Source organism: Melospiza melodia, chromosome 12, assembly GCF_035770615.1.
Source record: "Melospiza melodia melodia isolate bMelMel2 chromosome 12, bMelMel2.pri, whole genome shotgun sequence".
Lineage (NCBI taxonomy): Eukaryota > Metazoa > Chordata > Aves > Passeriformes > Passerellidae > Melospiza > Melospiza melodia.
Window position 1 is genome coordinate 7,878,430 of NC_086205.1, and position 22,911 is coordinate 7,901,340.

The following is a 22,911-nucleotide window of genomic DNA, read 5'->3' on the forward strand; positions in this document are numbered from 1 at the left end:
CACCAGAGCAGGATTCCCAGTGCTGGAGGGGTGGGAGGGAAGAGCCTGGCTCTGGAGCTCAGGGAGGGAGGGTCCCTCATTGTGGCACCTGTCACCATCCCAGGCAGCCCCACCCTGCCCCCAGAGGCCATCCCAGCCCCATGTGGTGCCTTTCCCCACTGGATGCTCCATCCAGGGATGGGCAGGAGGGGATAGGTGACTTTGTGATGGCAACACTTCCCATTCCCAGGGTAAAACTACACCTGGCACTGCCTGCAACCCCATCCAGCCCTTCCCTCCCTGGCAGCAGGGAACTGGGCACCAGGGAGGAACTCCCAGCCGTGACCACCACAAGGAACCCCAAAGAAAGCAACAGAGAGCAGGCTCAGGCTCTGGTTAGCTGGATATATTTCTCTTTGTTGGTGTCTCAGGTTGGTTTTCACAGAACACTTTGCAGTAGAGGAAAACGCGGATTCGCAGCCCACGGGAGCGGCGCTGGCACCGGCGCCTCCGCTCCCATCCCTGCTCTGCCCGTCGGCTTTCACCGCTTCCATCCATCACCTGGATTTGTTTAAACCCTTTTTTTTTTTTTTTGTTTACTGTGTTTGGCTTTTTTTATTTTTCCCTTTTTTTTTTTTTTTGTTCTTTTTAACCATTTCTCAAGCTTTCTCCGAAGGAACAGCCACTGGCTCTCGGCTTGCAGGAGACTACAGAAGAGCTCTGGGACACAGGGGATGCTTTCCTTCTTCCACCTCGCAGCTGACTTGGTCGAGATCATTTTTCCAACTCGGTTTTTTTTTATTACAAAAATAAAAAAATGCTCCAACTATCAGTTTTACAAGGCATACAAAAATCTCTAAAAGGGCAACACAAGCGCAAGGTGCTGAGGTACGAAAACCTGAGGTAGTTTTTCTGTGTGTGTGTGTGTGTTGGGAGGGTTATTTGGGTTATTTTTCATTTGAAGCCAATTTTGCTGGTTGGGTTTTCCAGCCCTGGGCTGACAACCTCTTGTAAATGTGGTTTTTTTCACCCATTTCCCCCTCCTCTCCCTGCAACAGGGATCTTTTCCTCAGAGATCCCAGTCCAAAGCAGGCAGGGCTGGTGCTGCCCATCACTCTCCAGGGATGTCAGTGCTGGGCAGTGATGGAGAGAGGACAGACAGATGGAAAGGGGGGACAGAACGGATGCAAACCCCGCTTTTGGAGTCCAAAGCAAAGAGGAAAGGGTGAAGGAGAGGAACAATTCCTACACGAGGAATCTTCTTGGCTCCTACAGGCCCTGCTCTTCTCAAAGCCCTTCAGAAATTGCTTTTTAACACTTACTCAGTATTTTTTTTTCCCTACTGGCGATCCTACAGCTCTGCTCTACGGTGCATTAGAGAACCAATGAACCAGCTCCTGCCATTAAACCTCTAGAAAAGCCTGCTTTTGCTAAAAACAAACATCCCCCCCTCCCCCAAAAACTTTTTAAAAAGTGAGTTAAAAAATAAAATCTTACAAAACTTAAAAATTGGCGTTAGTTCTGTTACTGATATATTAATTCTAAATTAACGGGGCGCCACGGCCCCCCCAGGCCGGGCGACCTCCTCGGGGGTGGAATGGGCAGGTTTGGGGAGAATTCCAAACTAAAAACCACCTCTCTCTCTGCCTGGGTTAGTCTGACTGACCGGCGGGGAGCGGCGCGGGAGGCGGTGGAGTAAGGCGGAAGCTGCGGGCTGGAGAGAGCCCCCCGTGCCCCGGGCTGCCAGCCGGGGGGCTCGGGGGTCTTTGGTTTGTCCCCTGACCTGCTGGGGCCGGCGCTGGCGGCGGGGGGTTACATTCGTCGGGCGGTGCTGGCGGGAGCCTCACTTGCTGTGCTGCGAGGCCGCGGCTCCCTGAGCGTGTTTGTGCTCCTGCTGCTTCACCTGCTGCACGATTTCCCTGATCTTGCGCTGGGCAGTCTGCAAAGGGGGCAAGAAATGGGGTAGCAACACCAGAGCTGAGCCCCCACCAACCCTACAGCACCACAATCCTACAGATTCTAACACCAGGCCAAACATGTAAGTGATTCTGTGATATGTGAGGATGTGCTAAAGCCAAGGTTTGGCTTGTTTTTCCATCACTCCCTGTGTTTGTGCTCCTGCTGCTTCACCTGTTGCACGATTTCCCTGACCTTCCACGGGGCAGTCTGCGAAGGGGGCAAGAAATGGGGGTAGCAACACCAGAGCTGAGCCCCACCAACCCTACAGCATGACAACCCTACAGATACTAACACGAGGCTAGGCACATAAATAAGTGATTCTGTGATACTTCTGCTTTGCTAAAGCAAAGGTTTGGCTTGTTTCTCCATCACTCCCTGAGCATGTCTGTGCTCCTGCTGCTTCACCTGCTGCACTATTTCCCTGATCTTGCGCTGGGCAGTCTGCAAAGGGGGCAAGAAACGGGGTAGCAACACCAGAGCTGAGCCCCCATCAACCCTACAGATTCTAACACCAGGCCAAGCACGTAAGTGATTCTGTGATACATGAGGATGTGCTAAAGCCAAGGTTTGGCTTGTTTTTCCACCACTCCCTGAGTGTGTTTGTGCTCCTGCTGCTTCACCTGTTGCACGATTTCCCTGATCTTCCAGGGGGCAGTCTGGGAAAGGGGCAAGAAATGGGGGTAGCAACACCAGAGCTGAGCCTCCACCAACCCTACAGCACCACAACCCTACAGATTCTAACACAGGCTAGGCATGTGATTCTGTGATGCTTTTGCTTTGCTAAAGCAAAGGTTTGGCTGTTCTTCCATCACTCAAGATTTTGAGGTGTTGCCACGCATTCGTGAACCCAGCCTGGTTAGATGCACCCAGGTGGGATGCAGGAGCCATTCCTACCCACTGTCCAAGGCACAGATTTTGGCTGAATCGAGCCAATCTTTAATTTTAATGCAGCCAAAAACCCCTTCAGTGCATCCTGTGTGCACAGAAACCACTCAGAGCAGCTCAGGGGATGCTGTGCTCGGTGGCCTTCCTCAAACTGGGAATGCTGGGAGAGCCATGGCCAAACTTTACCTGACTGGCAAAGAAATGCCCAATGATTTTGACGACGACCTCCTCGTTCTCGTCCGGGGTTTGGTCTCGCGGCACGATGACTTCTGCGCTCGTTAAGTTCTGCAGCTCATTCACCTGAGCAAACAACAGAGATCCAGGTTTTGCTGGGGAAGAGACAAAATCCTCCACTGCTGGGACCACCCCAGCTCTGAGCCAGGACATGGCACCAGGCTGCTGCGGCTCACACCCTACTCCCTTGGAATGGCCATCCAAGAGCCACCGCCAGGACAAAGGGACTGAGACATCACTGATAGCACAGAGCACCCGGCCAGAGCTGATGGGATGGATGGGGGATGGATAGGGGATGGATAGGGGATGGATAGGGGATGTCCAGCCCTCTATTCCCAGGCCAGGTGGGACCCCCCCACACCCCCACCTACCGTCTTGCCACCCTTGCCGATGACGCGGCCGGCGGCGAAGGAAGGCACCTTGATGTGTGCTTCGAGCTTCACTTCTTCTTTCGGGTTAAAGAAGTTCTCCTCTTTCAGCTTCCCAAATATTCGCCCCTGGGCCTGGAGAGGGCACAAAAGGGACACAGAGGTGGTGGGCAGATGCCTGGAGGTGGCCTGCTGCGCCCTTCATTCCCACAGGCAATGATGTGGTCCCAAAACCGTGGTCCCAAGCTGAGAAGCTCTCCTGGCATGGTGGGGACCAAAGGAATGGTGTCACCTTGCCCCTACCCATGTCCCCAAGCCAGCTCCCACCCTGTGCCATCATACCTTGAACTGAGCCTCGGGTGGCCCTGTGATGATCACCATGCGCTCGCTGGCATCCGGCCCTTCTGCTGGGGCAATCTGCAGAGGGATGGGGAGGAGTGTGAGTGTGACCCCTCCTTGGGCAAGACCTCCCCTCTGTGGGACGCCCCCCATTCAGGGACACTCCCCTACCCAAGCAGTGGTTACAATCAGGATGCTGCAGGACTGGTTTCTACTCATCTGAAGAGCAAAACCATTCATCAAGGGCTCCCTTCTCTGCTCTCAGCAGTGGGAAGGGGAAACTGAGGCACAAAGCCCTGACCCAGCCCCTCATTCCCACTCACCTTGATGGAGGCGCCAGCAAACCGTGCCAGCTGCTTGATGTGCTGCCCCTTCTTCCCAATGATGGCCCCCACTGCCTGTGTTGGGATGAACAAGTTCACAACCTCCTGCTCCGGCACCTGGAAAGGGCACGAAGAGCCAGAGGGTCAGGGGAACAGCTGGGCCAGGGGGCTGCTCCCCCTGCCAGCATTCCAGCCTTGAAGAGGTGCTGGGCTGGGTTGTGTTGGGTTGGGTTGTGTTGTGTTGGGTTGGGTTCTCTTGAGTCGAGTTGTGGTCCTGCCCTCCCACAAGGTGCCCAAGGGAAAACCTCATGGCAGGAGGTGCCAGGGCACTTTTGGGGAAGGGAAACTTACAGGATGCTGATGGGGGAAGGCTCCAGCTGGGGGGGCTCTGTACAGACTCGACAGATAGGCTGAGGAGCCCTGTGGTGGGAGAGAAAATGAGGGGCAGTGACATCAGCGATGTCCTCAAGGTGCCAGCCCCTTCCCAACACCCCCACCCTGACATGGGGAGTGTGTCACCACCAGGAGGAGGAACACAGTGACCACAGGCACATCCAAGGATGAGCTGCAGCCCGGATCCTGTGCCTATGGCACAGCACGAGGCTGGGATGGGGATGGGAGCTCCCAGTTAACCCCAGTCCCTCCCCACTGCTGCTTTTTTTGGCTTTGTCCTGCTGATGTTTGTATCAGAAAAAAAAGATCTCCTTCTGGCCTCACCAGGGGGCTTGAAAAAGGCCACACAAAGCTTTGGGGTGAAGGACCCCACACCAAACACTGCCTTTCAGGAGACCTGTCCTGCTCCTCTCCATCACACCCCACATAAATAATTCCCACAGCTGTCTCCCAAAGGTTGTGGATTCAGGCACAGCACCCTCCGTCCACAGGCTGAGAGTGACCAACCAACCCTCCTGGAGCCCTCCAGAGCCACCCCACACACCCCACACATCCTCCCAGCACTTACCGTCCTCCTCCGCCCGCTCTGCTGCTGGCATTGTAGGGAAAGAAAACAGCACAGGTAAATTAACCCACAGCTCAGAACAAATTATTGAAGAACTAATGGAGGCAGCCCATGGTGCCTGAGTGACCTGGGATGGACCTTCTCCACCAGCACCTTGGCCCTCCTGTTCTCCTGGCACTGCACCATCCCTGCCCACTGTCACCTCAGGCCAGTGGTGGCCTTGGGGTCAGGACTGAAGAGCACCTACATGGTTTTTCCATGCTCTCTTCAGAGAGCAGCACCCTTGGGGCACAGCCAGTCCTTAAACACTGGTGGAACCCAGAGCAGCACAACCCAGGGATGCATCTGATCTTCTCGGTGGCTGCCACCTTCATTCCCTGTCCTCTCCACTTTGCTGCTGCAATGAGCATCCTCCCCAAAATGGCTGAGAGTCAGAACTCCCCATGAGGTGGCTCCCAAACCCAACAGCTCCAGGCACCAGCAACACGCCACACTTACTGCAAAGGGGTGGTAGGGGGTGGCAGCTGCAGCCCCCCGGGCCCCGGGGGTGGATGGCAGCATGGACAGCCCTGTGGAGAAGATGCCCAAAGCACTAAGGTTCAGCCCTGGGATCAGGTTGGCCTGTTGCTGGGAAAGGAAAGACACGGAGAAAGGTGTGAAAGGTGGAGGAGGACTGAGCTTCTCAACACAGGCACGGGCGAGGCCCAACCCTTGTTGTAACACATTGATCTCCACTGTGGATTTTTGCCTGCAGTGGAGCAGGCCCAGGGAGGGCTGGGCTTACGTTGACGGCCACCACGTCGCTCTCGTAGGCCTCGCGCAGCTTCTTCATGATCTCCACCTCAGCGTTGGAGCAGGCCTCCGTGCTGCCCTTCACCGTGATGGTGCGCTCGGGGTTGTAGATGGTCAGGTCCTGCAAGCTGCCCCATGGGAAAATCCAGAGACACGGTCACGTCCCTTCTTCAAGTCAAGGAAAACCCCGGGAGAGCTCAAATCACAGCTAAGGGTGCCCCACGGGACAGAGTGAGAGCTACGCGCCCTCTCCCTGCCCAACGCCTGGGATGAGGGACATCCACCTGGGATAGGGAATGCACATGGGAGGGCACAGCTGCTCTGTTTCCCAGCTCCAGCACTGCTTGTACCATGTTGGACAGAATGGGGTGGCCTGGTGTCCACCAGGACTTCACTGAATCATGGAATCGTGAAATGGTTTGGGTTGGAAAGGACATGAAAGCGCATCCAGTTCCAGCCCCTGCCATGGAAAGGGACACCTCCCACTAGACCAGATTGCTCCAAGCCCTGTCCAACACTTCCAGGGATGGGGCAGCCACAGCTTCTCCGGGCAATCTCCCACCCTCAGAGGGAACAATTCCTTCCCAATATCCCATCTAACCCTGCTGTCTGACCATTCCCCCCGGTCCTGTCACAGGAACTTACGGGGAGATTGTGATCTTGGTGCCCGTGTCCTGCTCAATCTTCTTGAGGTTGCGGCCCTCCTTGCCAATCAACCTCCCCACCAGGCTGTTGTGTGCCAGGATTTTCAAGGGAATCTCTTCTGCTCTAAAATGGATTAAGAAAAAAAACAAAATCTAAAGTCAAGCAACACAGAAATTTTCAGCCACAGGTACAATGAATGTGTTGGAAAGAAGGACCACCACCACGGGGTCCCACCACGCTGTGTCTGAGCCAGGAGCACTCACGATTTCGTTTCATCAGCCTCCTTCTGCATGATGTCCAGGATCATGCGGCACGCTTCCGAGCACCCCTCTGGCGTGGCGTGGATGGTGATGGGCTTCTCAGCAGCGCCGGCATTCTCCTTCCGATGGATGTCAACCCTGTGGCGAAACAACCAGCACAGAGGAGCCCCTCAGATGGGCCTGGGGCCACACGGAGGGTTCTGAGAGCTCAGGAGCTGAGAAAAACTCATTTCAACACTTGCTCAAGCTGTGGGGTGAGCCTGGGTGTCAGCTGCATCTACCAGCACCTGGCTCACACAAGCCCAGGCAGTGTTTGGTTTTGAGCGGTTTGGATCAGATTTGGACCACGTTTGCCTGTAGGACCCAAGGTCCTGGAAGCTGAGGGGCGTCACAACATCAACCAATGCATGGAGGGGGCAGAACAAATCCTCAACTGGACAAAAGCCCTAAGCAACCTGGTCTATCATCATCATCATCATCTCTGCCGCCGGCCCCGCTTGGAGCAGCAGACGGGATCAGAGGCCCTGCCGAGCTCCGCCTCTCTCTGCACAACACCCGAGGCTGTCCAGCGACCTTGGGCACAGAGAGCACTTACCCGTGGGCAGCGTCTGTCTGTCCCGACACGGAGGCACCCGGCAACAACAGCGCTGGTACTCACGCCCTTCCCGGGGGGACCAGCAGGCTCCCGTGCGCAGCGGCAGGGACCGTGCTCTACTCCTCTGCTCCTCCCTCAGCTCATGGCTCATGGCGCGAGGAGGCACGGCCTCCAGCTCGCTCCTCACGCTCAACCGTACCTGGCAAAGCCCTGAGAGAGAGGGAGAGAGGAAAGCAGGGTAGGAGACTCCCGCACCTCGACCACGCGCCTTGGGCTACAGGGGGAGGAACCCTCGCGTCTTCTCCGCGCGATGATCCGCGCGCTCTTCCCGCCGGACGGTGATGCCGTGCTGCGGCCATCCTGCCATGGGCCACCACCGTGGCGTCCCTGCCACTGCTGCAGGTCTTCCAAGCAGGTGTGGAAGCGGCAGCTCAGCCACTCTGGAATGCTGCCAGCACTGGGGTCCCCTCCGGGCATATCTCCAAGGTCCTGTCCTGATGGGATCATCCAGGGTGTGCTGCACGTGCCAGGCCAAGGGCTGGGGGGCAGAGTCACCACACGGTGCCACGCTGGGGTCCAGGTGGGTTTGCACAGGTCAACTCTTCAAGAGCCAGCACGTTGGAACACGGATGGTGGAAGGGGAGCAGCTGGGAGAGCCTTCCCTGGGAGAAGGGACTCCAAAGGGACCCCGAGTGGTTCCATCCAAGCACTGAACAGGGAGGGAAGACAGCGTGGTTCCCTTCATAGGCTCCATCTCTCCAGATCTCCATGGCTTCAGTTGGTGCTACCAGCCATGGACTTCCATCAGGTTGGCCTGGAGGATCCGTTCCCAGCAGGTACAGGGACACTTGCTGCCACCCCTTTGATGGGAACAGGGCGAACACACCATGATGGCCACATGAGGCGATGACAGACCAGGCTGATGCTCCCAAGGTAGGGGGAATTGATGAGGAATCCCAACAAACCCCACAGATGGGAGCCACGCAGCAGCTGAGGCTGGTGGAGAGGAGAACACAGCTGAGCCTTCATGCCAGAGAGGAACCAAGTGCCAGGGAAGTGCTGAATGGAGGCACCGAGGTGATGAGGAGCTTGGAGAAGCCTCAGAAAGGGGCACAAGCCAGGTTCCAGGCTGACCAATCCCATCCCATGAGATCACCAGATTCAGGATGAGCTCAAGAGAAGACACATCCCATGTCCGGATGTGTGAGCTCACTTGCCAGAGAGATGAAGGGATGCCAGGAAGGGGTCACTGCTTTCAGGCACATCCCACCCCAGAGAGCTGGAGAAGGGAGAGCTCTGGAGCTGCCAGCACATCCCAGTGCCACTGCTGAACTGCTCCATTCCAACAGGAGGATGGAGAAGGGGACTTTGAGTACCTTCACCCCATCACCAGGCGCTGCAGGGAGGGATGACCAGGGCTGGGGGGACAGGTTTGCCAATGGTGCAGCAGGAAAAGCCTCCAAGAGACCTTAGGGTGGGCTGGGAATGCTTCAGAGGGACACCCCTCTCCAGGTGGACAACGCAGTGTGCCTGTAGGGTTATCCCAGTGGATAGCCATGGTAGCCATGATCCTCTCCTCATGGAGCTCCAAGGGCTGTGGAAGGTCTTGGTCTGGGTTTCTTCATGGAAAAACACGGCTCAGCTTGGGCAGAGTTTTGCCTCCTGGGGCTCAGAAGCATCTTTGGGATCTCTGTGAGTGGCACCAGGGGTGAAATCCAACATGACCAGAGGAATCCAGAAGCCAGCATCGCTCTGGGGAGTAGCAGGGGCCGGGCAGCAGGATGTCACCCTCAGATCATCCCTGGCAGATGAGGGCAGGGACAGAGGGTGGGATGGCACCCAAAGTGAAGGACAGGGCTCCTGTGGCTGCCTGGGATGGATTCCTGAGGGTTCCCTTCACCCAAGCCTGCAGGCAGGGCAGGAGAGGGCAGAGCACTGAGCAGGACCTTCCTCCATGGCCCAGGTCTTCAGGGCAGGCACACGGAGCCACCCCACCAGGAGGGACAATTCAGGGGCAGAAACTGCTCCAAGCAACAGCATCTGGTTCCATGGCTGGGAGAAACTGGCACCTTCCCACCTTCCTTGCTAGGCTCAGGGCTTGGAAAGGGCAAATTCCATTCTTGGGGGGTGAGGACACAGCTACACCTGCTGCTCATCCCACCAGGACTCACCTGGAGAAGGGCTTGCAGCCAACCAGGATCTGCTCACCAGGCTACCAGGTGAGCAAGCCAGGCTCCAAGAGCTCCTCTCCCTACTCCTCTGCTCCTCTTTCCATACAAACCTCTTCCTGCCAACCCAGCACCAGGGTTTGGCTCCTCTTTCTACCTCCAGCCACACTAGTACCAAAGATTTGCCTCCAAAAACTCCTCTGAGAACTGGGATGCTCTGGGACAGGACTCCTACGTCCCATGGGATCACCAGGTGCAGGATGATGAGCACAGGAGAAGACAGCTTGGGGTTAAACACAAACACACCTGGGCAGGAACAAACCATGCAGGAAAACCATGCAGAGAATGAGCGGTGAGATCAGGAGAACAGCAACAAGAGAAACATGGAAAACTTTGGCAAGACAACCCCACTTTTTTTGGCGTTTTTCCTTTTTTAGTTCAAAAATAAACACGTTAATAGCTAAAAAAGGCTTCAAACAGTTACAAAAGCCCATCCTTCTCGTGGCAATGCTCCCACAGTGTCCCTTTCCCCTCAGCATCTCTAGCCCATATGGGATGAGCAGGATGAGCAAATCCCATAAGAACCAAGACCACTGCACTGAGCATTCACCTTTAGGATTTGATCCCCAAACTTGCCATTTCTCCCTAAAGCCTCATCCCATACAGCTGCTCTCGTGAGGCTTTAGGAACTCATTCCAGGCCTTTTTCCAGTGTGCATCCCCCTCCTGCAGCACCCAGACCACCCTGGCCAGCAGGAACGGTTCAGCACCTGAGCTCTGCCACCACCCCACGAAACCAGCAGTGGCTGGCACTCCAAAGCCCCCCAGCGCAGGGAGAACCCGAGCTGGGACCTACAGCACCCTAGGGAAGGAAAACAAAACCATTGCAAGTACTTACTTGGACTGGGTTTGCTTAGTAAGGTTCTTTATGGTCAAGCCCTCCTTTCCTATGATCGCACCAACAAACTGCGTGGGCACCAGCATCCTCAGTGGGAACTCGAGCTGTTTGGGCTGTGAGGAGCCCCCTGGGGAGGAGCCCCGCTCCCTGGAGGAGTGGCCCCCGCGGCGGGATCGCTGGGGGGGCGGAGGGGAGCTCACCTCTTCATCCGGGATGTAGGAAATCTTGAAGGAACAGTTCTCTAACTGCTGGTCGCTCAGCTTCTCTATGGCTCTGCAAGGCAGCGAGGGGCAGGGCATGGTCAGGGGCTCCCCTCCAGCACCTCCACCACATGCAGAGCGTGGGCCCTTCCCAACTTGCATCCTCTTCCCTCCCCACTCTGGAGAACACGGCCATGGGAAGCCAGAGCCCCACACTTTTCCCACCAGGAGCAAGCCCCATAACCTGGTGAGACACCATCCCCTTCCACGCAGGCCATGCCAAAGCTGGCACATGACTTTCCCCCCAGCAGAGGTGGGATGGCAGCCCAGGGACCGGCCCCTTCACCTGGAGCTCCCACACAGCATGGGGATGGTCTCACGGGCTCTTGGGACACGGCAAAGGTGGCAGAGCAGCTCTGGGGCACCAGGGAGAAGGATGCAGCACGTGGTGCCCCCTCTGTCGGGATCTCCCTTCCCAGCTGGATGAGGCTGGGAGGCAGCACCTGGACTCTCCATCCCCCCAGCCCCTCCTCAGCTGTGATGTTTGGCCACGCTGGCATCTGCCATGACCCTGCATGGCTCCAGCTTTCCCTGCTCCTGCCGCATCCCACCGCTGACAGATCACAGGCAGCTCCTTGCCAGGCCTGAATTCCACATCCTCTGAGGACTTCTGCAGCTCCACCACCCTTTTCCTAAGTCCAAAAAAGCCCCTTATCCCAAAGCATTAAGCACTGCTCTGTTGGGGAAACTCTTTGTCTTCCTTTATTGCCACAACTCCCAAGACCATGGTGGGATTTTTGGGGCTGTCCTGTGCAGGACCAGGATTGGGACTCAGTGATCATTGTGGGTCCATGATTCTGAGACACTCATGTCATCTTTATCTGTGGTCCACAGCACATCCACTCAAGGCTGGAGGCACCAGAAGGATTCTCCTCTGCCCTGCTGGACCAGCAGATCCCTGTCCCCATCTCTGTCCTCAGTTATCCAACGCCACAATGGGTCAGCTCAGATGGGAAGCTGGCAGAATATCCATCAACAAATTGACTCACAAAAGCTCTTTGGGGCCTGGGATCTGCTCTTGACCATATAAAAAAAAACCCTGGCCACTAATAATAATAAGCTCACTCCTTACTGGGTGGTGTCCTGCACAGGGCAGAGGTCTCTAAAAGACCGGAACAAAATAATTGTTTGGAACCATATTTCCACTTCTGAAATAATGTGTACTACCCCATCTCCCATGCCAGGGGACAGCCCAGTGGTGGGACAGCTTAGAGAAGCCTGGAAGATACCTGGGACACCTTGGGAAAGCTGGTGTGGTGTGAAATCATGGGCAAACCAAACCAAACCAAACCAAAGCAAACCCCACTCACACTTTGGCCTCCTCCTTGGTGGCGTAGGTCACGTTGACAACGGCAGTTTCTGTGTCTGTGTTCACTGTGGGAGCAAGAGAAGCAGAGTTGGAGCAGGGCTGGGAGAGGTGTCACTGCTGCTCTCAGCATGCTCCAGAGGGATGGATACACCTGGGATGGGGGCAGGGACATGCCTGTCCCATGGCATGCCTGGGCACCCTGGGTTTGTTATCCCCTGGGCACCCTGGGTTTGTTATCCCCTGGGCACCCTGGGTTTGTTTTCCCCTGGGCACCCTGGGTTTGTCCCCAGCACAAGGACTGGGCTGGATCCAGGGCTGGATCCAAGCAGAATGCAAGGCTGGACATCCCTGACCCACCAGTGGATCCCAAGCTACACTCAGCTCATTTTTGCTTTCAATTTTTCGGGGACCAGGGGCATTCCCAGGGATGGTGGACGGACAGCCCACATCATCCCACCAGCAGGGTTTGAGTCCAAAACCCATTTCAGACCAGTGCTGCTGGTCTGGTTATCCAACTAGGTTTCATCCCAGCGGGCTTCCTGCAGCCTGGGCAGAGCTGGGGAGCAGCACTGGGAATTTTGCAGGGATGCTGGACCATCTTACCTTGCTCTACATTCTCCACTGTGCCATACTGAGCTAAGAGGCCATCCAGCACCTGCGGACAGAGCAGCAAACAGGGCAGGTGAGGCTCCAAGCAGGGCAGGAGCCCACTCCACCCACAAACACCCTCCAGCACCACCCACCTGCATCCCATCATCATCCATTATCCCAGAGCTGACCCAGCACTCCAGGCTGGCCCCCAGCCAAAAGCAGGCAGGAGCTGGAGCCCAGTTCAGGCTCCCTCCCTGCATTACTGGGAGGTTAAAGGGTGGCCCACGTGCAGGCCATGTGCTCCAGCAGCACAGCTCATGCTGCTGGAGAAGGTGATGAACGGGATGTTTTTGGGGTTTTTGGGATCAGCCACTTCTTACCTCCCACTGTAGGTGGGGAGGGATGTTTCGGATCTGGATCTTCCTGCTCCTGCAAAGACAGAGCCCTGGGTTAGGGTCTGCAGGCACCTCAGAGCAGAGGGAAAAGCCCCTCTGGGAATCACACAGCAGCTCTGACAGCTTCCCAAAGCATCCCACCTCCCCACAGCGAGCCAGGGCAGCCCAGCCCCGGGCAGAGCCACTTCTCCTCGCTGTGCCCTGGTCACCACTGGGCTGGAGCTCTCTCTGGAACGCTCCCTCCTCATGCTGGCTGTCAGGTTTCCAAGGAAACCTCCTGAAAGGAGCCTCTGCAGAGCCCTGACCGCACAGGGATGCACAGACAGCCCTGCCCACGCTGCTCTGGGCTGGGACAGGACCCCAGCCTGGCCAGGCCAGCCCTGCTAAACCCTGAGGGGAGCTCTCCAAAAGCACATCCAGCTGAGCCTCGCCACTTCCCAGCAACGTGGGGCTGCTCTCCTTGGGGAAACCCAAATGAATATCCTTGTAAGCCTGAGTTTGGAGATGGCCAACACACCCAGCCTCGTCCAGTGGCACTTCCAAACTCACAGGACAACATGGCTCACTCCCAGCCTGGCTGTGGCTCCATCCCCAACCTGGACATGGTTTCATTCCCAACCTCATTATGGTTGCATTCCCAAATTGGTGAAGCCATGGCTTCATTGCCACCCTGGCTGTGTTGCACAGGATGCCCTGAGCTCTGCCAAGGCTTCCCAAGGGTAAAGAGCCCCCAGACATCTCCTCAGCCTGGCTGTGAGATGTGCTTGGGCAGTGACAGGTTCTGACACAGCCCAATCCATGCAGGATCCAGCCAAGCCTTGAGCCACGAGCCACCCTGCTGCCATAAGGCAGGAAAATCAGAAAGGAAGGCTTCAAAAAATCAAGGCTGCTCTCCTTGTCAGGGTAGCCCTTTGCAAGCTGCCATGTGAAAGCAATCCTAGGGAGAGCTGTTCATTAGCATAACAATCTATTCCTAGGTGAAACACAACTAACACCTTATAAGTGTATAAAATGTTTCTACACTGATAGAAACATGAAAACTATCTCTCACAAACAACTTTTCCTACTTTGGGAGTTGGAGTGACCCCCGAGAGACACATCTCACCCCTGAGATGATGGGTGCCAGGCTGCGAGGCCAGAGGGCCTGAACAAATCCCAGCCAGTCCCAAACCATTGGAGAGAGCTGGACACGCTGCCCAGTCACCCCCAGACCCAAACCCACGGGGGGCACCTTCGTCCCAAGGTGCCCCTGCTCAGCTCCAGGCCAAAGCATCACCACAGCCACCCTCCTCTCCACGTGGGAACCACTGGGGTGCCCCAGGTCGGGCATCCCACAGCTGCTCTCCATTTGGGGTTCACTTGGCTCAGCCCACCTGTCCCCAAAGCCCAGGGGACACAGGGCACCTGGAAGGGGCACATCCAAGAGAAACCAGCGCAGCAGCTGGACAAATCCCTCTGCCACTCCTGGAAAAGCCCTGCCTTGAATTGAATTGCTCCAGAGCCATAATTTCCCTACTCCTCTGCCAGGGGAGATGCCAGAGCAGCCCTGGTCTCCCCAGGCGCTGCCTCACCCTCCCAAAACACCCAAACAGAAGAACCACAGCAGGTGCCACATAACCCCACTTCCCAACGGGACATGACAGCATATTCCCACTTCCAACATACATCCACACCAGAGCACAGCACCTAAAGGCACCCAAAGGGCACTCAGGCTTCAGCTCCCATGGGCAGCATTCCCAGCAGCTCAACATCACCACCCAGCATTGAAGACAAGGTTGTTGCTCCTCCTGGGTGTGCTCATGGCTCTTGTAGCTGCACACCTGGCTGAAGCAGTGCTGGACCCCACACAGCCACCACTGATGGAGCCAGGGATGCACATCTGGAGCCATGACAAGTGGGTGAGTTATTCCCAGGGGCATGGAATAACTCATCCATTCCCAACACCACTCCCAGGAGAACTTTGTGGCAGAAAACCCCTTTATTTCGTTTTTATTTTAGTTTCATTTTCCCGCACCCCAGGGTCGACTGCAGGGCACGCACACAACACCAGCACAGGAGCTGACGATGGCCACGTTTCACCCACCCCGTTCTGCAGCAGGCTGGTGGGAATTTAAGGAGTGAAATAAATCCTAACAACCAGATGGGGGAAAAACACTCAGCTGCGTGATGCAACTGGCCCTGCTGTGGTGAGTGCCCTCAGATAACCTGGAGAGCTGCATCCCTCTGCCTCTTCCTCCACACACCCACCTCGCTGCCTCAGCAGCTTCAAGGGCTGAAGAAACCAGCCTCAGCTGCTTCTTTCCCTTCTAAATTGATCCCAAACTGGTCCTGCTCACCGGCAGCTCGAGGAGGAAGCAGCTCCTCCACCCCAGAGCAGGGTTTGGGTGCCAGGAGCTGCCAGCAGCACAGGGAGCACTGAGCAGTGAGTGAGGAGGTAAAGTGGGCTCGTGAAATAACCCAGGATGGGGCTGTATGTCCTCTCATGCACCCACCAGAGCAGAATCATGGGCTGGCATCACAGTCCTGCATGGAAAGGGGATGGAAAACCAACCCCCAGCCATCCACGCCCTGCCAGCATCACCACTGCTACCTCCACCTGCTGAAATCATGCAGTGACACAGGAAAGCCTTAAAACTCGGGGTTTGTTCCCCAGAATCAGGAGGATTGAGGGGGTTTTGGCACAATTCACCATTTTCCAGCATGGCTTCCAGGGAAAGAGAGGGCAACAACCCTCTTGAAATCCCGAGACACAGAAGGACAAGCATAAAAATGTGAGTGAGGAGGTAAAGTGGGCTCGTGAAATAACCCAGGATGGGGCTGTGTGTCCTCTCATGCACCCACCAGAGCAGAATCATGGGCTGGCATCACAGTCCTGCATGGAAAGGGGATGGAAAACCAACCCCCAGCCATCCACGCCCTGTCAGCATCACCACTGCTACCTCCACCTGCTGAAATCATGTAGTAAAATGAAAAGCTTTAAAACTTGGGGCTTGTTCCCCAGAATCAGGAGGATTGAGGGGGGTTTTGGCAAAATCCCCCCTTTTCCAGCATGGCTTTCAGGGAAATAGTGGGTAACAACCCCCTCAAAATCCCGGGACACAGAAGGACAAGCATAAAAATGTCATGAAGTTGTGAAATGAGAATGAGCCACCAGCTCCCTGCCCAACATCCACAATCCTTCCTGGATTTTCCCTGTTGGCCCCATGGATCTCCCACCCATCCCTTAGTCAAGAAACTCCACAGGGGCTTTGTCTCCCACAAATTTGGAACTAGAAACAAGCTGGCTTCGAAATAAGCTCTATAATATAATAATAAAACCTCAACAAAATAATCCAATAATAAATTAATATTGTGATATAATGCTATATAATAATATAATACAAAATATAGAAAAATAATATATAATGGTATCTAATTAATACAGTGGAATGTAAGGGATGGCTTCAGCACTCTCTGCCCTAAAAAGCACAGATCTTTCTCCTACTCATGCTTTGTAATATCTTACTATAATAAAGCTTAAAGGGATTTTATCACCTTCCACCTCAGATCAGTGCTGAGGGCAGAGAACACATGCTCTGCCACCTCCTGTTTTCCATAAAAATCAATTTTCAAGAGAACTGGGGGAAAAAAGCAAAGGGAAAACACGCTGAAAACCCAGTGGGGGCTCTGCCTGCTTTATGAAATATTTGTCCCAGGCAAGAAAACATCTACAAAAAAAAAAATTCCCATCATCAGGCAGGGACCAAACTCTGTCCCAGCTGAATTTTCCAGCTCGGAGGCTGAGCCAACAGCCCCCTGAGCGGGCAGGGAGGGAAGTGAATGCTGGATTTGTGATTGCTCATTATCACATTTATTTTCTGCGTTTGCTGGGGCCGTCCTGGAGGAGTTTTGGTGCATCCCAAGCCCACCCAGCAGCAGCTCCACGAGCATTAAAGAGCTGCCCCAGTTTCCAGGAGGCCGCGGCTGCTCCAGCTCCCCTCGCAGCCCGGGGGCTTTGCTCTCAAGGAATTAAAAACCCCGGGCTGGAAAAGGGTCCGGCCCCGTGCGTGGATCAACAATGGGGATGGAGGGGAATCATCGGGAATCCGGCCCATCTGTCACCATCGCACCGCGGGGAAAACAAAAGAGGGAGGGGAGGAGCAGGGGGAAAGGAGAAGGTACGAAAAAAAAGAGGGGAAAAAACAAAGAGAGGGGGGGGAAAACGATGGGGAAAGAGATAAATGGGAGAGGTGGGGGGAGAGGAAGAAGGGGGGAAAGAAAGAGGGGGAAAGAAGGAAAGGGGATAAAAGATAAGGGGAAATAGAGGAGGAAAGGAAGGTGGGGAAAAGGGGGAGGAGAGGGAAAAAAGGGAGAAAGAAGAGTGGAAAAGTAAAGAAAGGAAAAGGAGAGAGGGGAAAGATGAGGGGGGAAAGAAGATAAAAGATGAGGGGGAAAAGGAAGAGGAAAGGAAGGCGGGGGAAAGGGGGAAGGGAGGGGAAAAAGGGGGAAAGAAGAGTGGAAAAGAAGAGAGGGGGGAAAGGAGGAAATTAAAGGAAAAAAGAAGAGGAGGAAAAGAAGAGGGGGAGAAAAGGGAAAATAAGAGGTAGAAAGAGGGGGACAGGAAAAGAAAAGAGGGAAGGGAGGGAAGGGAGGGAGGGAGAGAAAGAGAGAGAGAGAGAGAGAGAGAGAGAGAGAGAGAAAGAGAGAGAGAAAGAGAGAAAGAAAGAGAGAAAGAAAGAGAGAAAGAAAGAGAGAAAGAAAGAGAGAAAGAAAGAAAGAAAGAGAGAAAGAAAGAAAGAAAGAAAGAAAGAAAGAAAGAAAGAAAGAAAGAAAGAAAGAAAGAAAGAAAGAAAGAAAGAAAGAAAGAAAGAAAGAAAGAAAGAAAGAAAGAAAGAAAGAAAGAAAGAAAGAAAGAAAGAAAGAAAGAAAGAAAGAAAGAAAGAAAGAAAGAAAGAAAGAAAGAAAGAAAGAAAGAAAGAAAGAAAGAAAGAAAGAAAGAAAGAAAGAAAGAAAGAAAGAAAGAAAGAAAGAAAGAAAGAAAGAAAGAAAGAAAGAAAGAAAGAAAGAAAGAAAGAAAGAAAGAAAGAGGTGAGAATGAAGGGAAAAAGAAGGTGGAAAAGAAGGGCAGAGAAGAAGGGAAAAAAGGGGAGAAAATAAGGGAGAAAGGAAAGGGGGGTAAAAGAAGAGGGGGAATAGGGGAAAGAAGAGAGGAGGGAAAAATGGTAAGAAAATAACGGGGGGAAAGAAGGAGGAAAGAAAGAGGTGGAAAATAGGGGGGGAAGAATGGGAGGGAAAAGAAGGGGAAAAAATCACGGAAAGGAAATGGGGGTAAATAAACAAGGGAAAGAAGGGATAAAATATTAATGGAAGCAAAGACCCACGTGGAAAGGAATCTAAAGAAAACCAAAACTCAAACACCACCAACTCCCAGTTCACCTACACCTGCAAACTGAAATGAAATAATAAAATTAAATTAAATTAAATTAAAATTAAATAAAAAAAAATAAAACAAGCAGTGGCGTCACCCCCATCCAGAGCCAGTGCTGCAGTCTGGGAAAGGATCAGTTCCAAGGAGATTCTCCTGGCCAGCCCATTGGGAACAGCATCCCAGACCTATGGGAAACTGGGCTCACATCCAGTGGGCAGCAGGAGGGGGGTTTCCCTTCCCAACATTGCCCTGGCAACTGCATATGTGCGTCGATATATATAAAATATATATATATAAATTCTCTTTTTGTACATAAATATGTCTTATAAAATTTTATATACTACATAGGAATATTTTGTGTATTTTATGCAATTTAATATTTTTACATGAATGTTTCATGTAAACATACATAAATATAAAATCATAGAGTGGTTTGGGTTTGAACTTCAGAGTTCATCTAGTCCACATATGTCATAGAAAATTATGTACTAGAAGTATATTTTATACTTATAAAAAATATATATATGTAACTTTTATATAGTATCTTTATACACATCATATCTTTTATTTATATCTACGCAAAAGACACCAAATGCTTTAAACACACCACCACACATTATTAATTTGTATCAATACATAACATATTAAAAGTTTTTAAATGTATCTGTTTAAGGATACAGGACTCGGTCTGAGAGCAGCCCCACTCCTAGCACCCCAAATTCAATTTTCTGCTCCCCGCGAGCATTTCCAGGCACACACGGGGAGGTTCCAGGGGCTTTTCCTGCCAAAGCAACAGGAATTCCTCTCTGCTAATTAAGCAGCTCACTAACGACAAGCAATAATTGATAAGGGAAGCAAAGATGGGGTGTCCAGAGGAAGAACAAAGGGCCTGGATGCTCATCACCTGCTTTAACATCACCAACATTTCTGGGTTGAAAAGCACAGGGAAATAAGTAAATAACCAGTAAAGCAAAACCACGCAGAAAGGAGAATAGAATTGGTGCTCAAAAGATAATTATTTAAGGGTAATTGTATTTCAAACAGGAGAAAGTGCCATAAAATCACCCCCAGCAAAGCCACTCGGGCAGGCACCAGCACCTCTCCCCCTCAGCCACCTTTATCTGGGACAAACCACCCAACTTTTAGACATAATGAGCTATTTGTATACAGTAATTTAATATTTCAGTGATTTCCAGGCTCCCCTCACTGCTCTTCACATCTCCCTCATGCTTCCCCTTCTCCTTTCTGACAATTATGGCACAAGCAGAAATTAAAAGGCACCTTCACAACCAAAACCCTCCAAATTTGACTGGTTTGGGGACAATAACTAGAACTCTGCTACTTTTTAAACTCCTCATTTAATACAATTCTTGTATACAAGTCAGCACTGGGTTAGCTGAGTTTTACTTCCCATTTTTCACATTTTTTACTTTTCTAAAATCCTCTTTCTTTATATAACTTCGTGTGTTCTTTCTTTTCCATCTTTCTTTTCCATTAACATGATTTTTTAAGATTTTAGGAATACACAACCAATCTTTAAGGAGGAAGATGCTGCTGCTTCCCCCACGGCCACCCTCCAAAAGCAAAATACTCTTGGAGTGGGATTGCTTCAAGCAAATAAAAAAAAAAAAAAAGTATTCCTTACTCCTGCTGAGTTCAAAATCAATTTTAAAAGAATTTAAAATTTGAAAATGTTGGTAAAAATATAAAATATAAAGTGATTTTTTTTTCTTTAATTCCCTAAGGCATGATACATACAAGGGGAAACAAAATTTTTTGAGGCTGTTGGATATTTCCTAGAGGAGCCCAGACCATTGGGATGGCGCAGAAGGGCTGATTTGGAACCCGTGGGAGGTGAATCGATGGGCTGGGCAGGATTCAGGCTCCTTCCCACCACTGTCACATTTAATTCCTGCCTTCGGAGAAACAGAAACAACCCCGGTGCCAGCGCCTCCCCTCGAGGAATTCCCTTCCCTGCTTCCCGTGGCCGGATGTCCCAGGGGTTTTCCAGCCGGTTCCTTTTCCAAATGTGCTTGTGTGTATATAAATCTACTGATTAGATTATATATACATTAGATTTATATATTTTGTATTAGATTTAAATGTAAAAATTAAACATTCCAGGTGAAGCCGGGCACGGAGGGAACCTCCTCACATCCCCGTGACGCAGGAATGCCGAGGGATGGGAGCCAGCCCAGCTCGGGTCCTCCAAACCAAAAACCCCAAATTCATCTCAGCAACGGGGGGATTTTTACCATTTCACTCCCTGAAATCCCAGCGTCTCTCCGGGACTCAAGCACCACCATAAAAACTGGATTTTCTACGAATTTAAAGAGGGAGGGGGGGAATAAACACGACCACGTGAGGCTCTGTCCCCTGCCAAAAATCACATTACAAAAATAAAATCTATAATCGAAATAAAATCTATAAAACCCAATCAAGGCACAACCCCCCAAACTGGGGATATTAATATAAATTATTAGGGTAGATGTTTTTTGAGCTGGGCATAAAAAGACACCGGCTTAAATTAGATCTCAATAATCGGAAGAAACTTGGGAATAGAAAACTTGGAGCCAGCCGAACACAGAGCGATGTAAAATAAATCAGTATTTATTTCTGGGCCGGTTAAATGGCTTTTTTCTAATTTTAAAGCTCGGGAGGGAAAGCAGGCGCACCCCAGCCCCAGCCCCGACGGAGAATTTAAAGATGAATTCCTTGTTTACATCCCCGGCTACACGGTAAAGGTCGAGCCCTGGCTGCGTACTACGGCCCCAAACTCGCAATTTCTGCCTCCATCCCTCTTCCAAAGTCACCGCCGGCCCATCCCGAGGCTGCTGCGGGGGTTTGGCCGGGAAATGCCGCACCTGGCGATGCCTGGGGGGCTCCTCGGGATGGTTTTTTGGAGGTGGGGAGCGTGCAGATCCCTCGCCGAAGACGAAATCCCACTCCGGCACACGTGATGCCGGGCACGAGCCATTCCCCCCCCGTAAGCCTCAATTACACAACAGCATTTCCAACCCCCCCGTCATTTCCAAATTAATACCCCAGCAGCAATCCCGGGCCAAATCCGGACCCCAGCTCCCAGCCCAGGCCAAGCCTCCGCGCCCGGCCGAGCCAAATCACCCGCCCGGAGCAACCCGCGGGGGTTTTTTATTTTTGTTGTTGTTGCCTTTTATCCCGACACATGACGGGGGGGAATAAACCTCGGGATGAGGCTACGCCACACGGAGCCGGGTTTGTTTTCCCTGCGGAACGCGTGTGCCCATCAGCCCGGCCTCGGGCACCTGGTGGGAATGAGAGGGCGCGCTCGCCGCGATGCATGAAATAAAACACGCTTCGTGTTTTGGGGTTCTCCCGCTGGATAAAGCGGGGAGATGAGGTGTTTGGAGAGGGGAAATTGATTAATTACCGACTAAAGATAATAAGACTAAGGGCGCGGGTGGCTGCGCTGCCGGGAAAAGCTCCGTCCGCGCCGCGGGAAGTGGGAGGAAAGGGGTTTTCTCGTGTTTTCCTGCGAAATTAGCGGCTGTTTTCCCCGGGAGCGTGGGGTGAGGGGGCATCACGGGGGTGCCCACCGTGGGAACGCGGCCGTGGGCCGGCAGCTCCTTCCCCCGCCGCGCCGCGCTCCGGAGCGAAAGTAAAACCGACGGGGCTCCGCCGCCCCCCCCGCGCCCCGCATCCCGGAGCGCCCGGCGCGCCCCCCGAAACGCCGCGATGGACACGGGCACCGGGGGGACACCGGGGGACGCGCCGCGGGGTTACCTGAGCTTTTTGGGCACGGAATAATCCACTTCCATCACTTTGCCGTGCAGCTCCACTTTCCCTGCGGAGACAGCGGGGCGCTCAGCATCCCCCCGGGATGGGGCACGGCGGCATCCCCCCGCCAAATCCCGTCCCACCGCACCCCACCCCATCGTGTCCCACCGCATCCCGAGCCGCCGGCCCTCCCGGGCTGTCCCCGCGCCCCCCGCGCCCCCCGGCGCCCCGGTCCCCCCCGCTCGGCGCCCCCGGGGAGTTGGGGCTGGGCACCTCGTAATCGGGTCCCCGGGGGGGCGCGGGGGGCGGCGGGGCGGCGGGGCCGGGGGCGCCGCGCCCCGGGGGCTCCCAATAAAATCGGAGAAAAAAATCAGCGAAAAATAGAGGCGAGGTCGGGAAGAGCCGGGGCGGGAGGAGGGAGGGAAGGAGGGAGAGGAGGGAGGGAAGGGGGGACCGGGAGATGCCCGGGGAGGGGGCGGCGAGGGGGGTGATGAGGGGGTCGCGGGGGGGATGCGGGGGGCGCGGGGGGGGGTCGCTCACCCGAGAGGGTCTCGATGGCCCGGATGGCCCAGTTTTGGTCCGGGTAGTCCACGAAGGCGTAGCCGGACTTGAGGAGGACCTGGCCGGGCAGGGGCAGCTGCCGCTCCCCGAAGAGCTGCCGGAGGTCCTGGGCGGTGGCGGCGGGGCTGAGGTTGCCGATGTACAGCTGGTTCATCCTCCGGCGCCTCATCGGGAGCCCCCCGGGCTCCTCCCCGGGAGCCCCCCCGGCTCCTCCCCTCCCGGGAGCGGGA

General features: G+C 53.8%; 1 protein-coding gene across 4 annotated transcripts; it reads right to left on the reverse strand.

Moving 5' to 3' along the window:
• Window positions 1-370: 370 nt before the first annotated feature.
• IGF2BP2 (insulin like growth factor 2 mRNA binding protein 2) lies at window positions 371-22,911 on the reverse strand. Of its 4 annotated transcripts, none has more exons than XM_063166654.1 (17): window positions 22,661-22,910; window positions 22,127-22,187; window positions 12,943-12,991; window positions 12,575-12,626; window positions 11,973-12,036; window positions 10,403-10,675; window positions 6,746-6,880; window positions 6,483-6,605; window positions 5,830-5,965; window positions 5,544-5,672; window positions 5,049-5,069; window positions 4,439-4,507; window positions 4,088-4,204; window positions 3,768-3,842; window positions 3,429-3,560; window positions 3,010-3,123; window positions 371-1,918 (listed from the first exon to the last, which is right to left on the reverse strand). In XM_063166654.1, the coding sequence occupies exons 1-17, from the start codon at window positions 22,848-22,850 to the stop codon at window positions 1,823-1,825; spliced, it is 1,836 nt and encodes a 611-aa protein (XP_063022724.1). In that variant the 5' UTR covers window positions 22,851-22,910; the 3' UTR covers window positions 371-1,822. The 4 variants fall into 4 exon arrangements, with proteins under 4 accessions (XP_063022724.1, XP_063022722.1, XP_063022720.1 ...); XM_063166652.1 differs by having other exon boundaries at window positions 5,049-5,072; XM_063166650.1 differs by lacking the exon at window positions 371-1,918 and adding an exon at window positions 2,233-2,379 and having other exon boundaries at window positions 5,049-5,072; window positions 22,661-22,911.